This window comes from Prosopis cineraria, unplaced genomic scaffold (assembly GCF_029017545.1).
Source record: "Prosopis cineraria cultivar Desert tree isolate PC_DT_omini unplaced genomic scaffold, ASM2901754v1 PC14, whole genome shotgun sequence".
NCBI lineage: Eukaryota > Viridiplantae > Streptophyta > Magnoliopsida > Fabales > Fabaceae > Prosopis > Prosopis cineraria.
The window spans coordinates 5,706,368-5,731,816 of NW_026555345.1; the positions used below are offsets into that span (position 1 = coordinate 5,706,368).

Sequence of the window (25,449 nt, forward strand, 5' to 3'; positions counted from 1 at the left end):
AAAGTATCTTTTAATTAATTCTTTAATTCTAACACCATTATTTTTATTACAATAAATTTTTAAATTAAGCTTTTAAATATTGATAAAATATTATTAAATATTGACATATTAAATTTATTTTTTTCAAATAACAATAATTTACATAAAAAATAATTATTTAAATCTAACGGTTTCGAGAGTAAAAGATTGAAAAGATACATTGCAAAATTAAATAGTTAAATTAAAATATTATATAAAATTATATGATTAAAAATATGGTTTGACCAGTTTTTTAAACTTTATATGATGCAGCGCTTTTTATAAAATATAAATATAAATCATGCGGCTCCCTACAAATTTCAAGATTCACACAAGCACATAATCTAGTTTGGATAGAGGGAAGGGAGAACTATCCTATTAGCTTTCCAATTCATTAAAAAATAAACTAAAAAAGGATTCATCTTTGTAATGTGTTAAAACAGAATCTAACTATGCAGCTGAACAATTCTTATAAATTTATTGCTCACCAATTGTATGAACTTTATGGGTCTCCTTCACTTCTCTTTTAAATATTTAGCATTCACCAACGACAAGTACATCCATTTTTTGTTTAAAGTATATTGAATTGAAGCTTTGTAAATAAAAAACAAAAGGGGGGGAATCAAGGATTGTATTGGGAGAGGTTTTGTTCTATGATGGAACCCAACCCATTTTAAAGTTAAATTAGTTAGAAGTATTGAATAAAGGATGATTTTCGAAAATAAAAGCATTCAAATTTAAATTTCACGCACTATATGGATTTTGTAAAGAAAGAAGTTTAAGTTTTAACTCCCTAGCAAAATTGCATGCATACATCTATATTTTCAACCTATGAATAGATAATCCCACCATTAAAAAAAATTATAATCATACTTTAAAAAACATATAAAAATATGACCACACATAAAATTTATTTGTTATTATCTTTGCACTTGTTGATATGTGAAGAGAAGTAGGGAGAACAAAAAAGAAAAACACATTCAATGAAATTTTAAACATGATACTTTAATTAACATTATATTCAAAGATTTAGTTGTTAACATAGAACAATAATATAATGCACTCTACACAATCGACCTCATCTAGTAAAATGAAACTCATACTTGATCTAGATTGAGAGAAAAGTGGGAAGAAAAATAAGAAAATTATTTTCCTAAAATTTTCTTATTTTTAGAAGTTTTATCCTTTAGTTCTCTTTTTTTTTCTCCATCCAAACAAGATATTATTTTTGTTACTATATTTTAATTTCTTCACACTTATATGTCAGTGTCCAATTAGATCAGGTTTCTCCTTCCAAAGACATGAATCAATAAAGTGTCTGTATAAATTTTTTTTCCCTTTTGCTGGTGTGTGGTGAGATGAAATTCACACGGAAAAGTTTAAAATAATAAAAATAAATAATTCAGTCTCTGAAAGAAATCAATTGGACCACCACACCATGTGATGGTGGAAGACGGTGCAGGTGCATTCCAGTATAATGCTGCCGGCCACAGCAGATTGCATTCACGTCACGAGCTTTCACAGCTTCGCTCTCTCTCTCTCTCTCACGCTATGCACTCCTACACTTACTCTACTGACAACTCATGTGCCGATGCCAATTCGTCCCAGGCCAAACAGTTTTTGACGCTGTCCCCTCTCTCCATTTTTGTCACCCCCATATATAATACTTCCAAACTCCATACAATTATGTTTTCCACCAATTCTGAGTCCTCCTCCTTTTTGAGCTGCTGCTTCTTCTTCTTCCTCACACCTCACAGATCTATCGTTCCCTTATTATTATACCCAGGATGAGACATTGCATTTCTCTTTCTTCTTTCTTTGTCTTCCTTGTTCTTCTGCTTCATGGAGCCAAGTGTGAAGACCCTTATAGGTTCTTCACCTGGAAAGTCACCTATGGTGATATTTACCCTCTCGGTGTTAAGCAACAGGTACTTCGTTCATTCACTCTCTTCTGGGCTTCCCATCTTGGATTTGCATGTGCTTTTACTTCTAATTCTTTCTGGGTAGTTTTATCTTTGATTTTTTGGGCATTTCTTTTTCAAGATCCAATTTGGCTTGTGTTTTTCAATTTTGCAGGGGATCTTGATCAATGGCCAGTTTCCTGGGCCTCACATTGATGCTATTACTAATGATAACTTGGTTATTAGCGTGTTCAACTACCTTAGAGAGCCACTTCTTATTTCTTGGTAATTCCTAGCATTTTCTTTCTTCTTGTTTTTTTTTTTCTTTTGCTATGAAAATTTAGATCCTGGGAGATTTACGCGATAAGGACGTTCCTCATTTCTACTATCGTGGAGCATTGCCTTGTTTGTTGCTTCTGACTTTTATAAATCAGTGGATCTCGCCAAGATATTATCTTTCTATTATTAGCAGGCATATTCCGTTAATTAAAAGGTCAATGGGGGTAATTAAAGAAAATTTTATGAGTTTAATTTGAAATAAATGATAAAAGGGAATAATGGCAAAAAATGAGGGCGCGCGCGGACACACACACACAGAGACTTACACGCGCTTGGTTTCTATTTTTGCCACTCTGGTGGAACAACACGTGTGGGTTATTTTGCATATTTCGTAAGCACCGACTGAGGACTTTGGCAAGTTTTTTGCCTTGTGAATTGAATAAAGATTAATCTATGGATCTCTGACAGCTTCATTGGACTTGTTAAATTATTCTGTTTGTGTAGTTGGCAACTTACTGGCTGCATACATCAGTGTTATTAGATTATTCTTCTCGAGAACTTGGCAACATGTGAATCTCACCAGCCCATATGCTATATCTTTATGTCTTTGCTACACAAAAAATTAATTGTAAGGTTGAGCAGGGATTTTAATTTTCTGGATTTCTTTAAACAGTTGATATTAATTTTGGAGAGAGAAAATTACTTTTCATCTAAGATTAACATTCTTATCTCATACTGTTTCCATTTAATTTTATGAATGACTAACAGATAGGGAGTACTCTCATGATCTAGACCATCTAAAACATTGGAGGAAGCTTATCAATATCAAGTTCTTATAATTGCATCTCATATCTTAATCTTACCATGGATTTACAGAACTCTGCTGACAGTTTTTTGACAGTTCTTTAGGTATTGATTGATATTATAATTGAAACCATTGTTGTGCCTATTCCTCACCAAAAATACAATGGGACTCTGGTAACTAAATTTCTTTTAACAGTTCAAATATTTAAAGGTACTTACATCAATCAGGTTAATTTCTAAAACATTGGTAATGAGACAACACTTAAAAATGATATCATCCTATGCATTCTGTCATCTTGAATAACACCAGGTGCCTTAAATACCAGTGCATGAGGCACAGACATCTTAGATGCCTCTTGAAATTTATGATCCCATGACAGAAATGGCGGTGTACTGAATGCTTGATCAGTTTCATCGTTGTGCAGGAATGGGTTACAGCAACGAAGGAACTCATGGCAAGACGGAGTGCTTGGAACAAACTGCCCTATCCCACCTGGGAAGAACTTCACATACAATCTGCAGGTGAAAGACCAGATTGGAAGCTATTTCTACTTCCCATCTCTCGGAATGCAGAAAGCTGCAGGTGCATTTGGTTCTATCAGAATCTGGAGCCGTCCTAAGATTCCTGTCCCTTTCCCTTCTCCAGCCGGTGACTTCCCTGTTCTTGCTGGAGACTGGTTCAAGACAGATCACCATGTAAAAATTCCATGACATTCATTTCAGTTTCTCCCTTTTTGTTACTTGTTCTTTATTGGCCTTCTCTTGTTACTTAACTTTTATTAATTTCTGTAACATGTAGAGACTGAGAAGACTCCTTGAGAATGGTCATAATCTTCCATTCCCCGATGGGCTTCTTATTAATGGGCGTGGCTGGAATGGTTACACATTCACAGTTGATCAAGGTCGGTTTCTACCTTTAAGTTTGATTCCTTATTTTAGGTCTTGATCATTATTGAACTGCATCAACGTTGATACCAGACTTGGTCATGTATTGGATGGCTTGCTCAATCCAACAAAATGATCTCAATTTTGAATTGGGTTCAAGCTTAGATGTCAAAAGGCCTATGCCTAGCTTGGCTCAACTTGGATATAAATGATGAAGATTAATGTATATGATTTACTTTCTAATAGTCATAAACACTTTGATATTTACAAATATATATATATATATATATATTTTGGTAGAAAAAATCAATATATTTTATTTTTGGAAATTTTCAAAATTAATTTAAATAAATAAACAATAGTTCAAGTTTCAAGCACAAGGAATCCTATTTCAGCAAGGCTTCAGATCATTTTTCATTTTCCCCTTAGAAAGTCCTGCCTTAAAAGAGAGGAGACCAACTTGTGAACTGTCTAATTAACAGATATTGAGCACTAGTTTCGGAAGTATTGGTGCTTCATAGCTAAATTTCCTTCTTGTCTGCAACAGTTGGCACTTTTCTTTCAAACTTTCAAAGGTGTGCCTATGGTTACATCATTGTTTCATTATCTTATATCTGCAGGGAAGACGTATAGATTCAGGATCTCAAATGTGGGGCTTACTACATCCATAAACTTCAGGATACAGGGTCACAAAATGAAACTTGTGGAGGTAGAAGGGTCACATACACTTCAAAATGTATACACTTCCCTTGACATCCATCTTGGTCAAACCTACTCTGTGCTGGTCACAGCTGATCAGCCCCCTCAGGATTACTATGTAGCTGTATCCACTAGATTCACCAGAAGGGTACTTACAACAACAGCTGTTCTTCATTACAGCAATTCTTTTAAGGGGGTTTCTGGTCCTGTTCCTGTAGGGCCTACCCTTGATGTTGTTTCATCTCTCAGGCAAGCCAGATCTATCCGGTATGTTTTCTCTTTCTTTCACTGCATTATTTTTTGAAGTCTATCTGTTTGAAGTTTTATGTATCTAGATTTTATTCATTTGAAGCTTCTTGTACTATTACACTCTGCTCACTGTGTTTATCATTTTCACTGACTTCATATCTTCATCTACATGAGAATGTTGATACAATGAACAACGTTATGGTTAAGAGTTTGTTTTTCTCACATCTTGAACATTTTTATAGTGTTCTTCAGCTCTGTGTGTGTGTGTGTGTTTTTTTTTTTTTTTTTTTCAAGGCAAGTGCAATCTGCTTGTTATTATTTTTAAATACACTCTTCTTGTTATTGGAATTGGGCAGATAGTGCAGTCTTCAACTTTATCCTTATTACAGCTTTTAAAGTCTCAAACTAATTGAAGTATAAACAAAACGTAGTTTTAACAATAAAAGCCGAAACACCACAGAAATTAAATTGCATTAAAACTAACCATCAAAAAGTTGAATAGCTCACTTTAGACCAATGGGAGGTATAATTTTCCCTATTTTATCTACCACCATCCAGAACACCAACCAACCTAAATATTATTCATAAATGATTCAGTGATTTTGGCATTTCTTATATCTTTAGGGATACAAGAAACTATCCATTATTGACTAAGAATGTTTTTTGCTGATGCTCAAACCAGTTGGAATCTGACAGCAAGCGGACCAAGACCAAACCCCCAGGGCTCTTACCATTATGGAATGATCAAGCCTTCTAAAACCATTGTGCTTGCAAACTCTGCTCCTATTATCAATGGGAAGCAGAGGTATGCTGTTAATAGTGTCTCATATCAACAACCAGATACTCCATTAAAGCTTGCTGATTATTTCAACATCCCTGGAGTTTTCTATGTTGGAAGCATTCCTAGCTATCCCACTGGGGGAAACGGCTACCTCCAAACATCAGTCATGGGTGCTAATTTCAGAGAATTTGTAGAGATTGTGTTCCAAAATGGGGAAGACACTATTCAGTCATGGCATATTGATGGTTATTCCTTCTGGGTTGTTGGGTAAGCTGGTGCATATATCTCTAATAAACTGTCTTCTTTTTGCATTTGGATAAATTACTATTTACTCGTCTGTGGTTTGGCTGGAAATTAATTTTCCCTTTGTGATTCAAAGTTCATTATTAATCCCATATGGTTTGTTTTGTTGTCAACTAACCATGTCAATTTGTAAGGGAAACAGAATTTTAACGAATTCAACTTGATATCGTTTCAACATTGACCTAACTGTTTTCCCTGGACCTTGAATGTAAAATAGCTTAAGTTGATCAAGTAAAAACAGAACCAATGGCATGAGAAGTAGAGGGTGAATTTATTGGGGCCAAAATATGGAGTCTCAAGTGTAATTTACCCTTTTGTTTTCATTCTAGATATCTGACTTGCCATTTTGTGAAATGTTCAGGTTTGGTAGTGGCCAGTGGACAGATGCAAGTAGAAACAGCTACAATCTGAGAGACACTGTTGCTAGATGCACCACTCAGGTAAAAACCATGGAGGAATGACCTGCTAATTACTTGTGTAAATTTGTCATAGAAAGGCTTCAACGTCTGATCTCTGAATGATACTACCTCTGAGTCTATTTATAAGATAGATACACTTTAGGAAAGCAGTATCAGATTTCTTTCTGAGGCTCCCTCGGTTTGCAGAGATTCCTATCTCAGGCAAAGGGATCTGTGTTACACCAACTAATGTTTTGTAACCTGTTTTTTCCCCCCTTTTCAAGCTTAGTCTTGCCATGTTGTGAAAAAAAAAAAACAAAGAATGAGAGAAAGAAACACTTGATAGTTTAACTAATTTCATGGAGACCTAAATTTGGAGCATCATGGTTTCATTAGGACTCTGGGTTTGGCGAAAGCAAGTTCAATCCTAATTAAATAAGAACTAATTAGCTATCAAGAGTTTCTTATAAATCAGTCTGGAGGCAGTATATTCTCAAGCAGTATTATGCAGTGGGGGGTTTGGGAGAAACCTTGAACAGTGGAACTGGATAAATCCATGGAGTTTTTTTGACATTTTACTATCTCTGGACCCAAAAGCACATGACACTGGATTTATAGGTCTTTTCTATTCATATATAATATTAGACTATCCTCAAACATACTTAATATAAAAAATTTACAGAAACAATGCTGTCTTGTTCCAAATGAACTCAGGTATACCCGAGGTCATGGACAGCGATCTACATGCCTCTGGACAACGTGGGAATGTGGAACATAAGGTCAGAGAATTGGGCAAGGCAGTACCTGGGACAGCAATTCTACCTTAGGGTATATACACCTTCCAAGTCTCAGAGAGACGAATATCCAGTCCCAAGGAATGCTCTTCTTTGTGGCAGAGCAAGGGGTCGTCACACAAGGCCTTTCTGATGAGGACGAGAAAAGTTAAGCTTGTGCTGTTGAGTTGAGAATCTGATTGCAAATATTCTAAGAATTTTCTCAAATGTTGTCTTAATTTATGTAAGTAGACACGTTCATTTCTTGCTTGTCACGAGAGGGTGACAATGACGTTATTGATCTCGATTTATGTTAACATGCGGGAAATTTAATTCTAGAGTTCATCCTCAGCTTTGAGTAATTAACTTCATTGTCTTTTACTTCTGTTTGTTTTGTTGGTCAATGATGAAATGGGAATTTGAATTTCTAGGCAATAATTTTATGATTTTATCAAGCTTCAGGCACTGGTGAGGGTTATAAGCTGGGCAGGTTCTTTCAAGATCTTCTTGTTTAATGCGATTATGCAACACCTAGAATCTTGATGGTGGAAAGTGTAATTTTTTTTTTTTACAAGTGGAAAATGTAAACTTTTGAAATTGATATTTGTAGATTTTTTTAATACGATCATGTTCAAGTGTTGTGAAGCTCAATTTGAATTAGTTATCTTAAAGTGACTTTTGCTATATACAAGATCCCAAATTTGACCGTTCTTATTGAGAGTCAAGTTTCTTCTTTTCAGCTTATTCATCATAGTAAATGTTACTCGTATTGTAGAATTCTTAAAACATATTGTGATTTTGTTGGGATAAGTGCAATTCCCTTATGATAATTTGAGCATCATCCAAATAAAAAATAATATACTCTTTCTAGTTTTTATTATAATATAGTTATAGGGTTAAAAGGCAAATTTACATATAAATTAGTCAGTCAAGGGCACTCAGTATTATAAAGTAAAGAAGGGAGTATAAATATCCCTAATGTTACATGAGTGAGTTCAGAAATAATTAAACTGTTAACTTTGCCTTAATAGCATTAGTTTTTGGTATTAAATACTAACTGCGTATGTCACGTGTTAGTCTTTGATAACGTGAACTAAAAAGGGATATAAATACCTACAAAGTGATCAGCTAGGGGCATTTAGTAGTCTAAAGTGAAAATGATAAAAATATTCATAACGTTAGTAGCGTTGCTCCAAAAGTGAACAACTCAGCAAATTCCTTAAGCATTAACCGTTTAGTTGACACCTAACTAAAAGTTGATCATATTTTTGCTAATGTAAACAAAAAAATATTTTTAGGTGAATTTCTGAGGTTGATCCATCATCGTATAAGTACTCATGATGTTACTTTAGTAGATGCAATAGTAACTAATTTGTCAAAACTTGAGATTTAATATAGTGAGATAGGTTATACACAATCGAAGATTGAGATTAAGCACACCTCGTACGCCACCCTACCTTAAGAACAATGTCACAATCTTAAGCAATTTCATTCATGATAGGTTCAAAATTTTTAAATGGTTTTTGTCTCTATTGTAAAAAAGTGAGCGATTTAATTTAATATTCGATCAAAATGATATTTTCTCACATAATATTTATATGATAATTGATTAACCTCCATAGAATTTCACTTGAAAATATTTTTTTCATGTCAGCAAAAAAATAGTCAACTTTTGTTGAGATATCAGCTAAACGGTCAACATTTAAGAAATTTTATGAATTAATTACTTTCACCAATTCTTGTAACGTTATGGATATTTTTGCTCTTTTCACTTTAAACTACTAGATGTCCCTTATTGATCACTTCGTGAATATTTTTACCCCTTTTTAATTTATATCAGCAAAGACTGACATGTGGTATGCACAATTAACATTTAACGTAAGAAACTAACGCTGTTAGGGCAAAGTTAACGATTACCTCTGCACCCACTCATATAACGATATAAGCATTTATGCCTCTTTCCTCACTTTATGATATTGGGTGCCTCTGATCAACTATTTTATGCACAGATTTAACCTTTAACCTTACAGTTATATCACTAGAATGAAGAAGAGATAATTAAGTTGTTAATTTTGTTTGAAAATATAATTAATTTTTTATTTTACTTGTATTTAAATGCAAATTTTTAAATTTGCACTCCATTTTCTCTTTCATAATTAATGAGTTTAAATAGAAGTAATATTAGAAAAATTTAATTAACATTTCATTAATGACTTATAACAAGGACTATCTATAATTTTTGAGTGTCTTAATTAATAAGGACTAGAGTACTCCTCATACTAATGTTTGATAAAATAACAGCAATGCTGCATTTGACAAATGGTATTTGGCTTGCCAAGTTTCACTTTACTCGTTACAAGATTGGTTTCAAATCCTACGGACCTGCCGCTGTCAATACAAATTATTCAGGAGAAAATTGTAAAATCATGTTGAATCACTCTCAACAATTCCTTTAAGCCCAATCCCTCCAAGCCAGTTTTAATCAACGAAGCACATTCACAGACCTGCGCAAAATCCTCATATTTGCTAAGCTTTTATGACAAATATACATATAGACACTGTCCAAAGGCCAACGCATAAGAATCCATTAAAGTCGTCTAGTGCAGCGTTCTTTGAAGTCTGAAGATCAGAAGGGTGACACGGGCAACACACACACACACACCCACACAGAGTACTTTCCGAATGGAGTCAAGAAATTCACACACACACACACGCACACAACATGAGCAGCGAAGACACTGTAGGGTTTCTGGAATCCTACGTAACACGACCCATGAGTGGGAATATTCTGAAATACTTTGAAACCGCCTGATCTCCGCCATGCATGTACGTCAGTCAGGTCTGGTTTTTTCAGCAAACTTGGCTTTGTTCCCAGAAACTTCCAAGCAAGGCCTGCTTTGCTTATTTATTCGCTTCCCTCACCAATGGCATCTTTCTCCATACCCTGCAAGCGTGTAAGCATGCCAGGAATTTCCGACATGCCAACTTTGTCTACGTGGCAACCAACCAGCAATATAAGTTATGTATTACGACCGTCGTCTCCGCAGCCCCGGATTACCGGAGCGTTTCATGAATCAATACAAGTTCAAATTTGATATTCTGGCCTTGCAAGTCTGGTTGCGCCATATATACTGGCATGCTAGTGTGTTGCTATGCTTCCTTGCATTAGGGATATTATTTTTGTCATATCTTTAAGTTTCAGCGGACTTATGTAGATATGGAAAGCCCTATGATACATAAAGTTGAGTTTAATAAATAATATATAATAAAATGAAAGGATTTATATACTCATGACATCCACTTTGCATATTTGTTCTCTTCCATATTTGGGACTTTGTGCCCCATTATTTGGTTTTGCTATCTTCATTCTTAAAGTATATTTTGACAATCTTCCGTTCAAGCGATAGAAGAGGGGATTTAGGTTTAGTGAGTAACTTAATTCCATCCATTCAATAAGTGCCTTAGTTACGGCTGTTGTATTTCATTAATACTTAAAAAATTATTAAGATACATTTCTCTTAAAATATTCAAACAATTTTCATGATTAAAACACTACTTTCATACATTGTTCTCTTCAAAAATTTGATATTTGATACTTTTTGATTATTATATATGATTGATAAAATCTCTGACAATCATTTGATTTAATCGAACGATTGTTAATATGCAACATAAAATACTCATTGAGTAAATTGATTTAGGTCACTCATTGTATTCAAATCTTAGAAGAGGAGGGTCCAAAAAAAGTTTAAATACTGATGAGTCGGAGCCTGCGGTAATAATTTAATTACGACTTGGGATGGCAACATTTTTTCACATACAGGGGACGCTTGCTTTTTTATATAAATGGAGGGGTCCTGATTATTTCAGTAGAAAAGAATCTGCAGGGAATATATAATCAATGGCTGTGGGGTTCGATCAAATGTTAAAGTCATTATTTCTTCTCTTTTCTTTTGTTTTTTTTTAAAGCTAGCAATAATATGTTATTACAAAACTAAAAGAAAAGAAAATTAGTAGACAGCTGAATATAATGTTGTCCTTAAAGGGACAGAATGTCTAAAATATATATAATAATATATAATATTAATGTCTGAAGAAAATGATATCACACTTGGACTTTTTTCATGGGAATAGCTTTTTGAAACCTTTCATTTTCACCCCAATCATCATGAAGCCCAAACATTGAATTACTATAAAAACTGAGGATTCTGAGCCATTTAGTTTCCACGACTCATCATGGTTTATTAAAACCTGCCAATTACTTTTTCAAATTAAGCAGAAATCAATCATAGTAACAACACACATGAGCATGACACACCCACCCAAGATTCAATTTGTCTACTTTCGTACCCATGTCTCTTTTTATAATTATCTCGCGTGTTTTTCAAATGAAAGTTATGAACTTTCACATGAGAGACCTGAAACTGAAAGTGTTTGTTTTGTCCTTTGATCAATCGAAAGTATGTAAGACTAACAAGACACGTCCTTATTTACAAAAAGGATCACACAAAAGGACAAGCTTTTGCAACAGACCAGTCTCAGTCTGTCTGTCGTCTTAGTATCATTTATTTATTCATCTTTTGTTCCTTTTACGAACCGCTTGCTTGTAGCCTGCCAGCAACACTATTATAAGAACACAAAAGAAATTACCACTAATGAAGAGTTCTCAACTACACTCGTATCTCAAAGTCTCTCCAATATCATCACATTCATCATCTTCTTCTTCTTCATCTAGCATCGTTGTTGCTGATCATCAGAACCCTTCAAAGGCATCGGAGATGACAATTACTGATGGTGGCCGGCGTTTCGGCGACAGTCGACTGCCGGAGATGAAATGGAGATCGCCTGCCATTAGGCCTTATGTAAGGTCCAAAACGCCTCGGCTCCGGTGGACAACAGATCTTCACCGTTGCTTCTTGCTTGCAGTTCAACGGCTTGGGGGAGAAGAGAGTATATATAATATGATTTAAGCTTTTCTCAAATTCTGTCTGATGATGATGATGATGACAACGAACAGATTTAAATTTGATCAGTATATGTGTTGGATTCGCAGGAGCAACACCAAAGTTAGTGTTACAGCTGATGAATGTGAAGGGGCTTACCATTTCTCATGTCAAAAGCCACCTTCAGGTATGTTCTCTTGTCTCTGCAAGTAATTAATTAATCACAATTCACTGCCAAAAATTCATTCTTTAATTAAACCATTAATTTCCTTTGATCTGAAAATAGATTAATTTCTGTTAATTTTCGAACTCGGTGTATGGTTTAACGCTTTATATGTATATGCTTCTTCTATTAACAGATGTACAGGAGCATGAAGCATGAGCAGATGATTCACGGTAATTCTTGTTATTATTTATATTGTCTAAATTGGCTGTTAATACCAACAAAAAATAATTAATTAATTAATACGATAGGATTAAGTGTTTGGCCTTTAATTTGATGCCTCACCCCTCTAATGTCCGACCTTCTAATTGTTTTTTCTTGTTTCTTTTTAATTATCATTAGGTTCTAAATAATATAAGAGACATTTTTATATTTTATAATGAAGAAACGGTGTAATTTTGTATTACTTTTGTTCCAAATTATAAAATATACTTTTGTTACAAAAATAAGTAGAGTTAATATATGATTCAAGTGGATAAGGCTCAATTTGGACTCGATTTATTTGAATTGAATTTAAAATATTCAAACATATAAAAAAACTCACATAATCAAACATAATTCTAACTTTTTGGGCTTATTTGGACTAGTCCAAACATCTAAATTATTAAATATTATTTTTTTAATCAATGTCATTTTTTATCTTAAAAGATCAAGATTATCAATTTTTATCTAATTTTAATATTATTTACTAACTTTAAAAAATTTTAAGTATTTGGATTAAGCTCATTTGAGTTTGAGCTTATTCAAGGAAAGTAAAAGAAAATTTTTTAAACTCCCAAGCTTAGCCATAAGATTATTATGGATTGGCCCAAATCATTGGCTAATAAAGTTTTATTAATAATATTTTTTTAATATCATCATTCCTATATAATTTTATATTTTCTTTTGTTGAAAAGAGTTTTATATTTTTATTTTTAAAAAAATAAGATTGAAATGTATATTTAATGAACTTTATTATCGTGTGATTTTGTTAAAAAAATTTTTGTAAATTGAGAAAGGAAAGTATTTTTTATACTTTTTCAAAAAAGTAAAAAGACAAAACCATGCCGTTTCTTTACCATGAGATATAAAATTATCTTTTATTTCGCATATAATTCAACGATCAAAAGAAAAAAGTGAAAAGCAATTGGGATCGGGTTAAGACATTATTACAAGAGGCATTAGAGGCCCCATGCTCTTAATTATACATGCCATTAACCGCCAAAATTTCCTGAATAATTTAAAGCGATGTTCTAATTATTAGACTTCACTTTGATAATATCTATTATGATTCTGATAGTTTCAAGATAATGTGTGTATATATGCATATGATAACAATAATTTAGCAGCAGAAAATAAGAAGACGAAGAATGAAAAGTCGGGAGTGGGATTGCTACAAGATTCGTCCTTTGTTACCTCAAGAAGTTATGGGCATCAAGAGAATGAAGTACTTCAACAAGGAAACGAAAGATGTTCAAATCTTCACAATATGGCAAAGTTTAATCTTAATGGTATTCATGCGCAATGGTAAATCAACTCTTGCTTAAACGCCTTCTTAAATGATAATTAACCATCAATTAATGAAGAAAATGAGCTTTCTAATGGCTAGTTTCTTCTTCGTTGTTGTGTTAAAAATATATACGCAGGAATATCAGAAAGGAAGAATATGAAGAGAAAGATGGAAGGCAGGATTGTAATGCAGAAGCAATTTATGGTGACAGAGAGCAGCAGACACGTTCCTATATCATCTTCAATGACCTTTTCAGAAGCAACACTCACCCTGTAAAAATATTGCCCTCTCTCTCTCTCTCTCTCTCTCAATTCTTTGCACTTTTTCATTGCATATATATAACTAATTGTGAGACAATCACAGATCTTAAAATATTAAATTAGTAATAATTAAGTCCTGATAATTTTTTAAAGGAAATACATTATAAATATAAATTTAGATAGTTACAACATTTTAAATACAATACGAGATTAATATTTAAAATTTAAAATCAATATGTTGAATTCATTTATCAAAAAAATTGATCAGGATCCTAAATGTCATTATTTGAATATTTTAAAATATAATTTTCATTCTCCCTAATTAATTTTTTTAAAAAATCAGATTAATGGGATCTTGAGCTTTATAGTATAATGTATAAATTTCCTTTAATTTGACATCCTTATAAGTAATTGAAGTATATGAAGAAGTTAAAAAAAAAAAAAAGTCTTACATTGGATGGAATTAATTGATTAAGAAGAGTTACATAAGTAGAATAATCCATAAATTGACTACTTTAACCTTTTGGGTTAAAAGTTAGAATATATATGATCTATCAAACACACTTAAATGCATGATATTTAACTGGTGGTGACTTGGAATTCAAAAGAATAATATTAGTTATCCATTTGTGGATTTTCAGGAGAGAAATGAGAAGAAAGCAGAAAGTGAAGGAGGTGGTGGTAATGATCAAAGATTGGAAGAGGAAGATTCGAGTGAGATAGGAGAGAGAGTGGATGTTGATGAAGACGACAAAGTGTCTCTGTCAATGACCTCTAAAGCTTTTCTGCTTCAGCCATGGCCGAACCAGCTCACCCTGCTTGGTAGTCTTCACGTAAATGATGTCTCTCTTGACCTCACACTCTCCTCCTTCAACACTAATCACTCTTCATTTGCTTCCTCAAACAATAACACTACCAACTCCTAATTCATTATTCTATATTTAATATCACTGCCTTGTATCTAATTACTTCATTATTACTTCATTATTATTATATCCCCGCCTTCATTTTCATAATTAACTTGTATGATTGCTGCCCTCTAATATGCTTTCTCGTCTAATTAGTTTGTTCTCTATGTGTGGCTTCTTTCTTTATTTCTCCAAATCTTACCCAGAAAAACTGTAATTTTGATCCTTAATCAATGTCTCGAATTTTATTGTCATTGTTTATTTTACTAACTTTTAATTTTCTCTCTCCTCCTTATCTTATAGTTTTTCTTTTCATCCTTGTTTCCATTTAATTGTATTTTAGTTTTTTTAAAATTTTTTATTATTATAAGTTTTTATTTTTCGTCTATTAATTTTGTTTAGCTCAACTTTATATATATATATATATATATATATAACCTAAGCTTTACTATACATTCTCCAATATTCCCTTTAGACGTTGGTCCCATTTGTTAATTACATTCTAAAACATCACCTTAGTCCTAAGGTAAGTCATTCTCCCTTATTTAAGCAATCTTTGATGCACAATTTTGAGATTAATTACCCCTGCAAATATAAAAGAGAAAATCACTACAAACTACAAGGTCTCATATAGAGGTTCTAATTACCACAAGATCACATGAAATGTATAAACTACTCTTAAATCTTGAATCTTTTATTTGTGCATAAATTTTATGTATCATCACTAAAATACCCTTATTTTTTTTTTTAAAAAAAAACTTAACACAGCTACCGCCGGTCATTGGAGCTTTGGCCGGTTGGCACCATTGGTCACCTGAGACTATGGCGGGGCAAAGCATCGGCATGTGTCATGTTTCTTTTTTTAAAAAATAGAATAAGAGTATTTTAAAAATTATACATAATATTTATTTACAAATAAATTAAAGAGTTTGAAACTTGAGAGTAATTTATACATTTTAAAACCTTGTGATAATTAGAACTTTTATATATAAAAAAAAACTTTGTAGTGATTTTCTCAATGTAAAAAGAAATACAATATTTTGATTTTTAAAAAATTCTTTCCATGTCCTAAATTACTCTTATTTAAGTTTAGGGATATAAACGAAAAGTAATTTAATTTTTAAACAATTTTATTAATTTAACTAACTTGTTTTAATTTATGAGCTGATTTAAAATAACTTGTATATAAGATGATAAAGAGTACTATAAGTATAACTTCACTTTGGCCCCTAGCTAGCCATAAATTTGTGAGACACATCCATGGCAACACATACACACACTGCATACATTTGATCGAGATTTAACACAAACAATTGAAGGGACATGGCCTTAAAAAAACAATTCAAGGAAACGTATCACGACAACGTTGGTTAATCAAGGATTGAGTTTGGGTATGATGATTTATTTTATATTTTTAATAATTTTTATTTTCATATTGTAGAATTTCAAATAAGGATAAATTTTTAAATGATCACTTTATAAAAAAAGTAGCTATTACTTAAAAATTATATATTAAAAAATAAATATATATGGGCTATTCAAATCTAATTTAGACCTAATACTATCATATCCACCCGAACAAACCTGTTATATAAAAGTTATATTTTTTTGGCAGACTAAATTATAGTATATAGATCAGACGTTGGTGCATTTAATCCGGTAATAATCCTTCGATCTTCAGTGAGGGCCTCCTTTTTGTTTTTTTGGGCCAATCTTCAGCAAGGGCTTTTAATCACTAGAGCCTCTAGAAAGAATAGAGAGTAAAAATAAGAGCCTCGCTTATCAGGGTATCCATTTAAATTTTTTGAGATGTTGGGTTTAAAAAATTAGGAACTGCTAAACCCGATCCCTTAATCACTAAAAAAAAAAAAGGGAGTCCTCGGGTTCAAGTTACTTTAACTTGCATATAATTATTTTACCCTTTAGAATGAGACTTTTTTAAATTTTAAAACTAAATTTAAACTTTAAAATGTGTGTTTATGCTTTAAAATTAGAATTTATATTCTTTATTTTTAAAGTTTAACATTGTAATTTTTTTAGAAAATGAAAATGTAATATTATAAAGTAAAAAAATTAAATTTAATTTGAAATTTTAGAAAATGAATATTAGAATTTGTATTTTAAAACAACATGCCAGCAAAAAAGCAGAGAGAGAGAGAGAGAGAGAGAGGTGAGGGGAAGAAAGGAAATTTTATATATTTCTCTACGAATTTTTAAGTCACTAATTTAGTAATTTTAATTCTTTTTTGTTGTTGTAGAGATGTGGACACGCACAGACTAAATATATCAAGTATTTAATGTTGATTCGGCATATCGGTTAATTATGCATAATTTGGCGTCGATTAATCAAACAAAGAAAATGAAATAAATCTCTCTGAAAATATTTGCAAATTTTAAAATGTCTTAAGATTTGAAGACTAATATTTAGTTCAATCAACAGTACACTAATATTAATTATTGAGATATCCTATACCGCGAGAGAGAGAGAGAGAGAGAGAGAGAGAGAAGCATTGATGACTGTATTCCACTTTAGGGATTATTATAAACGCTTGTGGTTTGTTGACTTACATCGGGAAAATAATTTTACAAAATTGTAATATATCAGTAGCAAAGTGGGGGTAGTTGAGTGAGCATGCATAGATATATTTATACACCTTTTTTTTGGCCAAACAGATTTATTTATATATCTACAGCAAGTGAAAGAGAGGATTTAATAAAGAATAATAAAATCTCGTAAGGGGATTACCACAATAAGAAATATCTTGGCAGGAGATTTTTGACCACCAACAATTGATCTGTTCCTTAAAAAAGGCACTGTCTTTGTCTCGTTAGAACTTGTATTAATTATTATTTTCCATTAAAGATCGCCTTAATAATATACCCTGCTTTTTGTGACATCTCCCTTACGTGGCAAACATTGATTAGAAGCTGCAATCATGAATTATACTCGCATTAACAATAGAATGACCTGAGAATGACAATTGGTTTTTAAAACATTAAATTCATGATAATTATGTTTTCATTAAGAAATTTTAATAAATAAGTTATAAATATCAATTCATACAATTATAAATATGAATCTAATTACAATATGATAGTTACATTTAAATTTTAGATTCTTGATCTGTAATTGAAACTTTTAAATTTATTTCATTTGAATCAATATTTTTATCTATTAAAAAAGATATCAAAATCTAACTGTTAATAATTTGATATTTTGAAACCTAACTTATTTTCTCTATTAATGAATGGCTTATTAGTAGTTTCATCAAAATCTAATGATCATATGTTTATTGTTTTGTGTAAGCTTCAAATTAAAACAAAAGTTTGTGTAATTTCTGACAAAACTACATGGGAATATTAATTATATATAGCATAATTTGATCATGTAATTACAATGATGATTGACTTTGATAGGCGTTTACTTTCAGCAAGAATCAACTAATAGAAAATTTGCAAAGATATCATGAAAGTAAACCCACTAAATTATATGCTTCAAACTAAGTGAAGGGTTTAATGCTTAATTAATGTATATATGGATGATTAATAAAGCTGCAGGTAATTATCATGCTTTGGTGAACGAGGAAATGCAATGTGATTCGCTAATTGAGAGAATAACAGATATGATATTATATAATGAAAAGATCTAAAAAGTGCTAATAATGGTTAGAGTGGTCCTCCAAGGATCCGATAAACCAGCGAGCCAAGCTGTACCGAACTTATTTTACACACACACACACACACACACAAGTGAATGATGAAACTTTTAGGAGGAGGAGGAGGAGGAGGGAAGAGATATTTGCTTATACTTTAATTTGCTACACGAACACTTCAAGTGTCTTAGCCTTCACCAAAACAAACAATTTAACAAACTCAACAGTACAACTAATATCTAAGTGCCCGAAACACTATTATTTCTCACATGGCTTCCACATGGATGGCTGTTCTCGAATATAATCCACTTTTCGTTTTATACATAGTGGTCAATATAGCATCAAAACCAAAAAAAAAAATGTATCGTCCTTTTTTGCTTAAAAAAATTTAAATCTAATTAAATGTCCCTTTTTTCAATTATTTACAAATATTTCATGTTTTTTCAATATTCCTGTAATTTTCTGTCTTATATCTTAGCTGATGAACATGATAAATTAAAGGAAAAATGACAATAAAATTCTCTTAAATTATGTAAATGACATTTTGATACTTCAAAATGTCATAATTCTCCTGAAATTCTTAAAAACTTTTCTGTCATTGAGGAATTAATGTAAATGACTAAATTGTTATTGATTTCTTATGATTTAAAAAAATTATAAATCTTAGAATAAATTTGTGAATGATAATTGATATTTACAACACTTTAGGATTATTAAGATTCCAAATGCGAACTTGTGAATTGTAACATCTCAATATAAATTTTAATAGTTAGTTTGGGTTAATAGAAAATTAAAAAAAATAATAATAATAAAAAATAAAAATAATAATAATAAAATAATATTATTAAATTATTATTATAATAAAAAAAAGGTGTAAAAACAAGAAAGAAAGGAAGAAGAAGAAGAAAACGAATTTGCTTCGTCCGCCGCCTCAACAGTAACAGTAATAAATAATAATAATAAAAAAAAAGAAGAAGAAGAAGAGAGAGAAAATAATTAAAAAAAATGTGGGACCCACTAAATTTTTATAAAAACTCACATGTTCCTTCATTTCTTCATTCCTTCTTTCGTGCGTGAGCTTCGGCAGAGAGAGCATCTGTGAGCCAAATTCACCGGTGCAGGGTTTTAAGGTAAGAGTTTTTAATAGGATATTTAGGATGTGATTTTAAGCTTTTCAAGACTAAGTAAGTGTTCTAAAATTTTTTCTTAGTCATCCTTTTTCTTTTGTTTCTGAGTTTGTAGTGGTAGAAAATTTAAGATCTGGAAGAGGGATGAATTTATGTTGAATAAATATGGTTTTTGAGGTTGTTATTAGTATAATAAATATTCTAGAGTATAAATTTATTGGTGATCTTTGAATTTGTGGCTTATGGATCAAATTCTAGACTAGATCTGAAAATATATGTTGATTTATTGAGGTTTAGATGATTATTTGGGATGAGAAATGAATTATTATGGCTATAGGATTATGATTCTAAGCTAGAGACTTAATTTTTAATTTTGAGTATTTTAGGTACGAATTTATGAAATAAAAAGAAAATTTTGATAATAGAAATTAGTTTAGAAGTTGATTTTTAGATTATTAATGTTTATTGATAATTAAAAGAGGAGTTAAAAATTATACTTAATAGTATTAACTATAGATTTGTATTAAGATTGAGATTAGGAATTATGTTATATTTTTAATTCTATTATTAGAATTATTTTATTAGTTTCAAAAATTGAAACTAATATTTATAAATAATATGTTATTTGTAGATTGTATTACTGGTGAAGATTGTGGTGAGAGAAAAATTTTAAGGAATAATTTATTGAAAAAGCCACAAGGTAACCATGCTTTTAATTTATGATTAGTGTTACTTCATGTTAATTGGGTGATTATTGAGAAAATTATAAATTTTGTAATATTATATAATTGTGTAATATTATTATGAATTTGTTTAATTATTGTGGGAGGTGTTGGGAGACTTGCTATTATTGTTGTATTTATGTGCCACGTGGTACGCCCCTATTGGAGCTCAATAGGTGGCTTGTAAGGGCTCGGGCTAATCTACCTTTGGCCGGATAATTTAGCACCAAGTGAGGGCTACGGCTCGAGGTTAATGGAGGGATATAAGGATGGTTGTTTGTGTGTATTGTAATATTTCTTATATTTGTTGGAATTATATTATTTTTAATTCTCACTTAGTAAGCACACACTTAACTGTTTGTATACACTATCATAAATTGGCTTTGGTTACTGGGACTTTTGAGTCTCATTATGTGGTTAACAATTTTCAGGAGAAGAGCCACGAGTGACACGTGGAGGAGTCCCAGAGACTTAGTGGTATAGATCCACTGTCTCTTTTGGGTATTTAATTTATGATTTATAATGTGTTATATTGCCAATATTAGGGCTTTTTGTTTATTGTCAATTATATGAATATATAAATGTAATCATGCCTTTCAAACTATTTCTATTTTTGGTACAATTTGGATGACTGAAATTTTAATATTTGGTTTACTTTGGATTGGTTAAAATGGCATGATTATAAGGTCAAATAACTGGCTTGTGTTGAAAATTTATTAAATTGCTTATTTTACTTGTGGGAGTATAAGGATGGACAAATGTGATTTAGTTTACTTGTTGGGAGTATAAGGATGGACAAATGTGATTTAGCCTAATGGCATGTGGGAGGTAAAAATTTATCTGAAATGTTAATTATAAAATATTTTATATTGAAATTATTGATATAAAAATGTGTTGGGTGGCTGTAACCCAACTATGGTTGAGTTAAATTATTTAAAAAAAAAATTTTGGTGTGTTACATGAATTATTATTAAATTTTTGTGATTTAAAAAAAAAGTTATAATCTTAGGATAAAATTTGTGAATAACAATTGATATTTGAATTAAAAAAAATTTAATTATTTATATTAATTCCTTAATGATAGCAAAGTCCCTAAAGATTTCAGGAGAATTATGGCATTTTAAAAGATCAAAATGTTATTTATATAATTTAAAGAGATTTTATTGTCATTTTTTCTAAATTAAATATTGATTTGTCAAATTAATTTTTGGGTTAGTGGGAACATACTATAAAAAATAAAACTGAAGTGAACATCACATGTATCATTTCCTTTACACTATTCACAAGTATAAATTATACATGCTCGCGAATTGCTACGCATATTTCGATATGATAGAGTCACCTACTCCACTACATCTAATTATACCATGTTTTCTAGCTCCATAGGTAGAGTTTTATTAATATATATGCAACATCACTACAATGATTTAGGGTAATTTGATTATATATCAGAAGCATCGATTTGTCTTACAATTGTTTAATATTTTCAGTCGGCTATGGTTGACCAAAGGAGACAGTAATTGGACATTTCTTGACTTATATGTCTTGCACGTAGAATCTAATTTCGCCCATAATGCTTCCCTGTGAAATGCAGTGATATAACATTATTGTGCCAATATTATTTTAATGGACATGGCTCTCTATATATAGGGCCAAGTAGAGGGGTCATTAATCATCACAAACACGAAGTTCTTCGAGTTTCATATAAGTTAAGAGAGAAAGATCATGGGTGCTATTACTACTGCTGGTAAGCTGATATTCGTGGCTTTCCTTACGTGGAGTACATTCTTGTGTGCTTTGAGTGGCGTTGTTCAAGGGAAGGACGTGGATATCAATGACAGTGGCTATGTTGATCCAAGCCGATGGAGGTTTGGAGGTGACGATAATGGTGATTATTGTTCTTATAGAAGTTGGAGGGGGTGTGGGAGTTTCTTCGGGAGAGGTGGGAGAGATAATGTAGGTGGTGGGGAGTGGCGGTGGCGGCAATGGAGTTACCGGGGGCTCTGGACGTGGTGAGGGATATGGTGCAGGTGGAGGCAGCAATGGAAGTGGAGGAGGGGGCGGCGGCGGTGGAGGAGGAGGAGGAGGAGGAGGAAGTGGTGGGTCCGGCCATGGAGAAGGATTCGGAGCAGGAGGTGGAGTAGGTGAAAATGGAGGTGGTGGTGGTGGAGAAGGTGGTGGAAGTGGTATAGAAGGAGGGTCCGGTCGTGGTAGTGGATTTGGAGCAGGTGCAGGATTTTGGGGGAGCTAGTGGTGCAGGTGGCGGCGGCGGTGGAGGAGGGGGGGGAGAGGGAGGAAGCAATGTTGGAAGTGGTGAAGGCTCAGGTCATGGAAGTGGTTTTGGAGAAGGAGCTGGCATGGGAATTGCAGGAGGAGGGGGACGAGGTGGAGGCGGCGGCGGCGGCGGGGGCAGAGGCCATGGCGGAGGATATGGTGAAGGTAGTGGAGTCGGTGCAGGTTTGGGCGTGAGCAACAATATTGGTGGAGTAGGAGGAAGTAGTGGAGGAGGTGGAGGTGGAGGTGGAAGCGGCTCTAGTAGAGGAGAAGGTCATGGGAATGGATTGGAGCGGGTGGGGGTATAGGGAGCATGGGAGGGGGAGGGTGGTGGAGGAGGTGGCGGAGGAGGAGAAAGCAATGGTGGAGGGTATGGTCATGGAAGTGGCTTTGGTATGGGAATGGGCGACATGGGAGGAGGAGGTGGCGGCGGCGGAGGTGGAGGAGGAGGGAGTGGATATGGAGAAGGATATGGTGGAGGGGAAGGAGGAGGCTATGGAGGAGGGAATACGAATAACAATGGAAATGGCAAGGGAATGGGAATGGGATTTGGAATGGGAATGGAATGGGATTCGGATTTGGAGTAGGGGCAACCAATGGAGCAGCTGGAAATACTGCCATGAGTGTCCATTCTCACCAACCCTAGCTCTTACGATCTCCCTCCCTTCATAAAATATATCATACCAAAACTCCATAATTTGTTTGATGTCTCTAGTGTTCATGACATGTGATCTACTGTTTTACCTAGAGATGAATCCTAGTTCATGATTCTCGTGCAAAATAATAAATTACCATTTCTTTTTCTTTTTTATCTTCCCTATTCAAATGATTTGATTGTCTCCGCTCTCCACCATTATATATACAGTTTTATTTTATTTATAAGTGATTATCATGTTTATTAAAATTAAGATAAATTTTAAATTTCATTAACTCTGTCTAAAAATTTAACAAATTTTTAATTTTATTTTATTAAATATATATATATATATATTAAAAGTAAAATAATCTAACATTTAATATCCTTCTTAACATTTAATAAGGGCATAAAAGGATTAAAATAAAAAATAATAATAATTGATATGTCATATAAATATTATCTCTTTATCTTATAAATAGAATTATAAGCATTGTATGAAAAACCAAAGTCAAACTGACTAAGTCAATTTAAAAACCGATGAACCGGCCTCTTTACCAATTCAGTTTTTCTCCTAACCCAATTAGCCTATGACACGATATAACCTAATTAACTCGGGATCAATCTAGTATAAATTGAATAACTTGTCGAGTTAGTTGGGTTAACCAGGTAATTTACTTTTGCCTTCAATTTTTTTTTAAAAAATAAAACAATAAAAAATAGTGTTGGCTCAGCTGAAATTTCAGAAGCTTCAAAACAACGCCAAGAAAAACCAGAAAAATGAATAAAAAGAAGCGTGATGAAGAAGAAGAAAGATGGTGGCGAAGGATATAATGTTGCTTCGTGCTAGATATGCTTTGAAACGAGATGGCAACCCAAATGAAGAGCAGTACACCACCGGAGAGACTGAGTAGATCTGGAACAAAGAGAGGCGATTTGGAATGCGTAGATTGGGAACACCAAAAAACTAGGCAGATTTGGAACACCGAAGAGCATAACGCAGATTTGGAACGCCAAACAACTAAGCTGTCATCAAAAAATGATAAAGCAAAATAGAGAAGTGAAGCTCTGCCTGAAAAAGAGAGATAGGATAGAAGAAAATACTGGTTATATTTCATTACTTTTTATTTAAAATAAATGATAGTAAACATGTCATTCTTGCTGACACCTTTGGCTTTTCTCAAAGTTGATTACTGCTACGCGTTTTCTTTCTCAAGTTGTCCAGCCATTTTTTTTTAATACAAGGCCACGGATGAACCATACAAAGGATGACTTAAGTCAAATCAAAACCCATGAGCCGATGATACCTTGAAGGTGGAACGTCATAAAATAAAGTGTCTGCATTTTCTATCGTAGCTTGTTGAGCAAGTCAATCCGCACATTTATTACATTCTCTAAACACATGGTTGAAGGTGACAGCCCAATCCTTCATGATGAGATATCTGATCTTCTTAATGATATCGCCAAGAGGATGATTCGAATCATGATCCTTCTGAACAAGTGTCAGGGCTTCTAAAGAATCAGTGTATACATTAACTTGCTTGAAGTTATTCTCCCAACAAAGCTTTAATCCCTCAAAAATACCCAAGAGCTCAGCTGCAGTGGTAGAATGATAGCCTAGACTTTTAGTAAAGCCTTTAATCCAGTTCCCTAAATCATCACGAATGAAGCCACCACAAGAAGCATCTCCATTGGTAAGAATAGAACCATCAATATCCAATCTGATCCAGCTAGGTTTTGGTGGAATCCATCTAGTAAAAGATTTGTCTTGATTCATCTGCATAATTCCAAGTTGAGATTGAAAGTAGAGGTCATTGATTATGTCCTGTGTGCAAGTGAAAATGATGTATTTCTCAATGTGTGATGATCTTTCGAGTAGAAGATTGCAATGCTCTTTTCAAATGTTCCAACAAATATGGGCAAAAAAATTCTTCCAAAGGGATTCTTCTGATATTAGCATTACCAACATTGTTTTTCACATTCTAGAGAATCCAATCCTAAAAGGGAAGAGAAAGGAAAGTATTAAGCTTAGTAGAATGTGTTTACAAGTTTCATCCATACTTTCCTAGATTAGTGCAATCACGCAGAATGTGGATAGAGTTATCAAGAGAATTGTAGCCAAAGGG

General features: G+C 32.8%; 3 protein-coding genes across 4 annotated transcripts; all 3 read left to right on the forward strand.

The window, feature by feature from the left end:
- The first annotated feature begins 1,659 nt into the window (after nt 1-1,659).
- LOC129292530 (L-ascorbate oxidase homolog) lies at nt 1,660-7,456 on the forward strand. The gene is made up of 8 exons (XM_054930091.1): nt 1,660-1,946; nt 2,095-2,204; nt 3,428-3,698; nt 3,802-3,904; nt 4,508-4,853; nt 5,518-5,883; nt 6,281-6,359; nt 7,032-7,456. The coding sequence occupies exons 1-8, from the start codon at nt 1,806-1,808 to the stop codon at nt 7,242-7,244; spliced, it is 1,629 nt and encodes a 542-aa protein (XP_054786066.1). The 5' UTR covers nt 1,660-1,805; the 3' UTR covers nt 7,245-7,456.
- A 4,413-nt stretch (nt 7,457-11,869) lies between these two features.
- LOC129292658 (myb family transcription factor PHL11-like) lies at nt 11,870-14,936 on the forward strand. 2 transcript variants are annotated; one of them, XM_054930254.1, is made up of 6 exons: nt 11,870-12,040; nt 12,144-12,220; nt 12,393-12,429; nt 13,585-13,762; nt 13,882-14,017; nt 14,647-14,936. In XM_054930254.1, the coding sequence occupies exons 1-6, from the start codon at nt 11,920-11,922 to the stop codon at nt 14,929-14,931; spliced, it is 834 nt and encodes a 277-aa protein (XP_054786229.1). In that variant the 5' UTR covers nt 11,870-11,919; the 3' UTR covers nt 14,932-14,936. The 2 variants fall into 2 exon arrangements, with proteins under 2 accessions (XP_054786229.1, XP_054786230.1); XM_054930255.1 differs by having other exon boundaries at nt 13,588-13,762.
- A 7,204-nt stretch (nt 14,937-22,140) lies between these two features.
- Nucleotides 22,141-23,500, forward strand: LOC129293138 (glycine-rich cell wall structural protein 2-like). Its single transcript, XM_054930940.1, has 4 exons — nt 22,141-22,263; nt 22,376-22,598; nt 22,675-22,944; nt 23,110-23,500. The coding sequence occupies exons 1-4, from the start codon at nt 22,141-22,143 to the stop codon at nt 23,274-23,276; spliced, it is 783 nt and encodes a 260-aa protein (XP_054786915.1). The 3' UTR covers nt 23,277-23,500.
- The last annotated feature ends 1,949 nt before the right edge of the window (nt 23,501-25,449 follow it).